General features: G+C 32.5%; 1 protein-coding gene across 1 annotated transcript; it reads left to right on the top strand.

Moving 5' to 3' along the window:
* Positions 1 to 551: 551 nt before the first annotated feature.
* On the top strand, positions 552 to 1,475 carry LOC140613400 (olfactory receptor 10AG1-like). Its single transcript, XM_072791928.1, has one exon. The coding sequence runs from the start codon at positions 579 to 581 to the stop codon at positions 1,473 to 1,475; it is 897 nt and encodes a 298-aa protein (XP_072648029.1). The 5' UTR covers positions 552 to 578.
* Positions 1,476 to 6,537: the final 5,062 nt, after the last annotated feature.

The raw sequence follows: 6,537 nt of genomic DNA, 5'->3' as shown, positions 1-6,537 counted from the left end.
TAAATAAATGAAACCAGAATGGTTTCAAATAACATGCTTGCACAAATAGCAACACTGCTGTACCATGTGGAATGAAGGCAACCCTTGTACTTACAGAAGATTTCATGGAAGAACTGAGAAATTTTAAAAATATGTATATAACTCAAAATTTGATGGTACATACTACTGAGAAAATGTGGTGTAAAAGTTTCTGACTCAGGACTCTGTCAATATGAAAAAAATTGACTAATTTGGTCTGCACACAAACATACAAAAATTGAAAACTAGTAATTCTAGAACACACCACTTTCATTCAAGTTTAAACCTAGTATTAAATACTAAATAGATAGATATATTTAGAATTTAGCATATATTTTCTGTTAGGCCTCAGTTGTGTTCTTTGAGCCTAGTTTATAAAAAGCTGGAAATTAATAAACAATAGAAATTTTATGTGCTAATTCCCTCCAAATCTATTAGTCTATTAGATATTAGAAAACAGCCCCCGAAAGATAACCGATGAACTTTTTTTATAAAAGATAAAAATAATTTCACTATTTTCACAGATGGAAAAAAAAACAGCAGAAGTAAATCTCACTTCGATGATGGAATTTATTCTTTTGGGATTTTCTGATATTCCCAATCTTCAAATGTTTCTTTTTGTAATATTTTTCTTTGTCTATGTGATAATTTTGATGGGAAACGGCATCATTGTTCTCATAACCAAGACTGACCAGGCTCTCCAGACTCCCATGTATTTTTTCCTCAGTAATTTTTCCTTCTTGGAAATCTGTTTTGTATCTGCCACTCTTCCCAAAATGCTCACAAACCTTTGGACCCAGAAAAGAAATATTTCGTTGTTTGCCTGTGCAACACAAATGTGTTTTGTCCTCATGCTTGGGAATATAGAGTGCCTCCTTCTGATGGTGATGGCCTATGACCGCTACGTTGCCATTTGTGACCCTCTGCACTACCCTCTAATCATGAACCACAAGGTCTGTGTTCAGCTGGTGACCGCCTGCTGGATCACCGGGGTTCCAGTCGAGATAGGGCAGACATGCCAGATCTTCTCTCTGCCATTTTGTGGGTCTAGCCAAATCAATCACTTCTTCTGTGACATCCCCCCACTGCTTAAGCTGGCCTGTGGGGATACTTTCCTGAATGAGATGTTAGTCTTTACAGTCGCTGTTCTCTTTGTTATGATCCCCTTTCTGTTGATACTTGGATCCTACAGTAAAATCATCTCTACCATCCTGAGGTTGCCATCCGCAACAGGACGAACCAAAGCTTTCTCCACCTGCTCATCTCATGTCATAGTTGTGGCCATGTTTTTTGGTTCTGCAGTCATCACATATTTACGACCCAAATCCAAACATTCTTCCAGAACAGACAAATTTCTTTCTCTTTTCTATACCATTGTCACCCCAATGTTTAATCCCATGATATACACTCTGAGAAATAAGGATGCCATGATGGCCTTGAGAAAATTGTTGCCTTAATATTTAATGTATTAGCTGATGATTTGAACTCATTGTCAGTTTTCTTATTTAATTCTACCATTGTGTAATCAAAAATCAATGTTCAGTTTGCTTTCCTACTTTATTATATATTTATTACCTCTGCTCATTGCTGAGCTTGTTGTTTTTTGCTGGACTCTGATACCAGGATTATATCCACAGGTTTGTCTTGCTGATAAGACATCAAGAAACTATGTATCCAGCCAATCCTATATTCAGGGCACCACTCTACTTCTCCCTTAAAGTTAGTAGTGATGGATACTTTTTACTGAAAAGTATATATAGCTTATCAAGTAATTGACATCATATACTTTTTCCCCCTAAAACTATAGTTGTTTTTTTTACTTATAGCAAATAGGCTTTATTTCAGAAACAGGAAACTAAGGAATAGTATAGTTAATGTTTTTGATACTTTCCTTTTTATGTATTTTTTTCTTTTCATGAAATTATTAGATTGTAAAGGATATGGTAAGCCTTTGGGCAATATTTGAAAATGTTTATATGCTTATACTTTTAGATATTTTACCATTCATCAAACTGAATTTTCTTTGTTATGATTTAGAAAATACCTAAGGAAAAGCTCAAATAAATAAAAGCCCTCTCCTCATTCACATAGAAAATGTGTAAAAGATGTAGCAAGGAAACTTTCATCTGATGTTAGCATGTGATTTGTTACCCCATGTAGTCTGCCTTTGTCTAGAGAATCCTACTCCTAGGTGTGTATCCAGCAGAACTGCATACACATGAGTGCTGGAGACCCCTCTAAGAATGTTTATTTTAGCATCCTTCATAACAGCAAACACTTATCAAATAAAAATTGTAACATAACAGTGTAAATTTCATAGAAAGGAAAAACAGAGTTCTATCAAAATGAACAAAACACAGTTGTGCACAACCTGAATGAAATATATCAATGAATAAAATAAACCATAAACATACTGTATATGTCCTTTTAGAGAAATGTCAAAAGACAATATTTTGGGATACCTACTGATTTAATGGCTCCCATTGGAGAGGAATGAATGAAGCACCTGTAGCCTTTATATTTTTCTATAGCTGACTTGACCAGTGGTTGCAAAGATTTTTGTTTTATAAGGATTCACATGACTCTCAGTTCATAAATATTTCTGCCATAGGATTTAAATCAAACACAACTATGTTTTAAAAAGATGGAATACACCAAAATGTTCACACAGGAGAGACAATTTTGTTGTTTTTGTTTTTTTCCTCTACATTTTCTTTAATGAACACATCTTGTCAGTAATGAAAACAAAAACCTAATGCTCTTTATTCTTTCAATGTAATAATTTTGTCTTGGGCTGAAATCAAGTCAATAAAGTCAATTGACTTTTTCCTCAAAAATCATGACAACCAACCAGAAACCTCATGATCCAACACTGGTGATACCACTGAATTGTGTTGGATCAATGAATCAAAAGTGCATAGTAGACATCCTTCAAATCAAGTTATGTATAATTTCCAATATTTAAACAAATAAAAATTAATTTCCACTTCTGGTTGTGATGCACATGGTCACAGCAAGCCTATTTTCCTGCTGAAAGCACTAGACAAATTTAGACATACTATGAAAGTTTTATTTGGAAGGCTTCTGATTAGCTGTGAAAAATAATAGATGACAATATCAAAATTAAGACTCATTAAATCAGAGAAAGGTAACTGACATGATCACAGTAGTTGGCTCACCATCTTTTGTAAGTACAACAATGTTGCCAAAAGCAAAACTGGGTAAACTCACAAGCTGGTTTGATTCAGAGTGAACACAATTGGAATAGGGGTCAATGCCTGGGTCCTGTCCACAGGGCTTGTGCATTTCACCCATGTGATCAAGGTAAATAATGTGTTTTCCCAAGGGAATGCTTAGAAATGTTTATTTTTTTAATAAACTGATTTCAGTGCAATTTAAAATTTCTTTCCTTTTTCATGAACAGATTTGAGTATCTTCTCATAAGGTTAGAGAATGATTTCCTTCTCTTATCTGTAGGCTATTTCTTCATCTCAGTCAGCCCATTTCTTTTTTTCTTTTCTTTTTCTTTTTGACTTCTTGATATTTTAAATACTGAAAATTTGAATAACATATAGTTTTTGTCAATGTAGTAAATAGTAAAAGAGGAAAAAAAAGCTTTATTCTGAGTCAAGATCATAACAAATAAGTATTGTATTTATTCATCTTTGTTTTGATGATATTTTAAGAAGAGATTTAAAACAAAAAAATCCAGCAAATAAAATCATAAACACCCAAGAATCCAAGAGCATTTATTAAAAGAAAAGAAAATATTTTATAAAGTTAAAGATGTATAAAATAGTGAAAGTGAGTTTTCAGTTCAAAACTGGTTTTAAAATAAATTTCAGGATTTAAATAGCTAATTTATATAGTATGCAAACATGGCTGAAGATTAGGTACAAATCCTGACCGTGACTAATATCTACTGATTTAGAATATTGTTACACATTCTCTTAACCACTTAGATTCTTTTCAGGTGATTTAGAATAGAAACATTAGAGGTCCCTGGGTGGCTCAGTTAAGCATCTGCCTTTGTCTCAGGTCATGATCCCAGAGTCCTAGGATCCAGCCCTATGTGGGGCTTCCTGCATAGCCAGGATGCTGCTTCTCCTCCCCTCCCACTCCCGACCCCCTGCACTCAAGATAAACTCAAGTTTATCTTGCTATTTTTCTCAAATAAATAAGTAAAATCTTTAAAAAATGAAACAAAATAAGATAGAAATATTAGATCATTAAATTTTATTTATTCAAAATAATTCACAAGAAAGTATAGTTACATAAGTAACTTTGTGACAGCATCCAAGATAAGTGCATTTTTTTCTACCTGGTGGAGAAAAACGCACAAATCTTATGAATTTCATGTCATACATTGATAATTTGGTTGCCAAAAGTTGGGTTTGTACATTTAGAAATTACATTTATTTAGCACTTGACATCATTTTATTTATTGAGTGTAATTATTAAATGCTACTATTCCTAAAAGTGATACAGAAGGACTAGATTTTTTGAATATTAATTTTTCCCTTTTAAGGCAATGATTTCAATTAGATAGATTTTTAATTAATTTCACAAACTGAGCATTGTATTATGTGAAAAATATTTATTATGCATGTTTTGACCAAGAATTTGTATCCAGAATACATAAAGAATATTTGTCAATCAACATAGTAACAATGAAGAAAGAAAACAAAAAAGAACAAATGAACTGAACATTCATCAAAAAAGTAAGCAAATAGGCAATAAGAATATAAAAATATGCACATACTTAGCCATTAGATAAATGCAAATCATGACCATAGAAATATCACAACTCACCATCAGTATGGCAAAAAGTGAAAACTTAATGATATATAGTGTTGGCAAAGATGTCAAGCTATTATTACTCTTATTCACTGCTGGTGGAAGTGTAAAATATTGTAACCACTTTGAAAAACATTTTGACAATTTCATAAAAGCCTGAACATTATACCTAAAATCTAACCCAACCATTGCAGTCCTAAATATTTACCCAAAAGTAATGAAAATATATACCCCACTCCAAAACTTGTTCATAAATATACACAGCACTTATAATAGAAACAACTAAATAATAGAAACAACTAAAATAATAATTTTTTTAATAAACTGAATTTCAGTGCAATTTAAAATTTCTTTCCTTTTTCTATAATAGAAACAACTAAAATCCCATCAGCAGATAAATGAGTAAGCACATTAAAGCATATTTATTCAATGGAGTCCAATTCTTTAGTGACAGTGAATGAAATATTGTTATATACACCATAGATGAATCTTTCTCACACTGAGCAAAGACTCCAGGATAAAAGGGGACATTCTAACTGATTATGAATGATCTAAAGCTACAGAAACCAGATCAGTGGCTTCCCGGAAGTGGGGGTAGAAGGGAAATAGATTGTGAAGATGCCCATGGAATGTTTCAAGATGATGTGAATATTCTGTATCTTGACTGGGGTGATAGTTTCACAAGTGTATATACATGTCAGATTTCATCAAATTTTAAATCTCATTGAATATATTTTGAAGGTTGCAATCTTTATGTAAACTGTGTCTCAATGTTGCTAATTTAAGAATAAAAATGACATTGCATTAGACATAAATAATATCTTCAAAAAATGCAAAAATATAAATATGTACCACAAATAATTACTTTTAGGTAAATGCCACATTAGAGCTTCAATCTAAAGGTTTACATGTTATAGCATGCTATAGCATACTGCTAGTGACTAGAATTGAGCAGAGTGGCAGAAGCTGGCTTGATGCTCCCCAAACGTATTTCCATTTCTTTGACCTACAGTAAACAATATTTCCTAGCCCTCTCAGATTAACATTAGACCATGTGATTAGTTTCTACAATAGCACAAAGTGATGTGTCTATTCTATGTTGAGGCTCCTAAGAGTGTATTTGTTTCCTTATTTTCTATATTTAATTCTCAGCTGTCTGAATGCTGAAGGTGCAATAGGGAATCAAAAAATGAACAAACTAGTAAACAATGGGATTCCAACATGAAACAAAGCAGAATTTCTTGATTGCTGATCACAAAATTGTACTGTAGTAAGAGTAGAAGATGTTTATTTTGTGAAGCAACTGGTATATTTATCCATTTTTTTAGTTTTTAAATTAAGTTTTTTTCATGATGGTAATATTTAACTGAATAAGGAAACACTCAATTCTGTCTAAAGAATAAGATAGGGATTAGATCAGTCTACTCCAATGGGGGATGGACATTCAATTTGTCCCAGCCTATAGGAACAGGGATCTTATTTGAGGCAAATCATGAATGAAGTTCCCATTTGTATGTAAACATGAATGAAATCCCTCAGCAATACCAAATCAGTCACAATAAAAGAGTACGGAGGGCCAATGTATAAGAATCATGTTATAGAGAAGAAAAGCAGACTTAAAATACAAAAATAAAAGGCAGTTTTGGAAACATACTATCTGGACAAACAGAAACACATTATTATGACAAATAGAAGCACACTATATTAACAAATAGTCAAAGA

This window comes from Canis lupus, chromosome 21 (assembly GCF_048164855.1).
Source record: "Canis lupus baileyi chromosome 21, mCanLup2.hap1, whole genome shotgun sequence".
NCBI classification, from domain to species: Eukaryota; Metazoa; Chordata; class Mammalia; order Carnivora; family Canidae; genus Canis; species Canis lupus.
The sequence above is the reverse complement of the archived record's forward strand: the minus strand, read 5'-3'. Positions and strand labels throughout refer to the sequence as shown.

What these genes read in the sequence shown, in the direction of transcription:
- LOC140613400 (XM_072791928.1), top strand. Translation starts at nt 579, where the DNA reads ATGATGGAATTTATTCTTTTGGGATTTTCTGATATTCCCAATCTTCAA.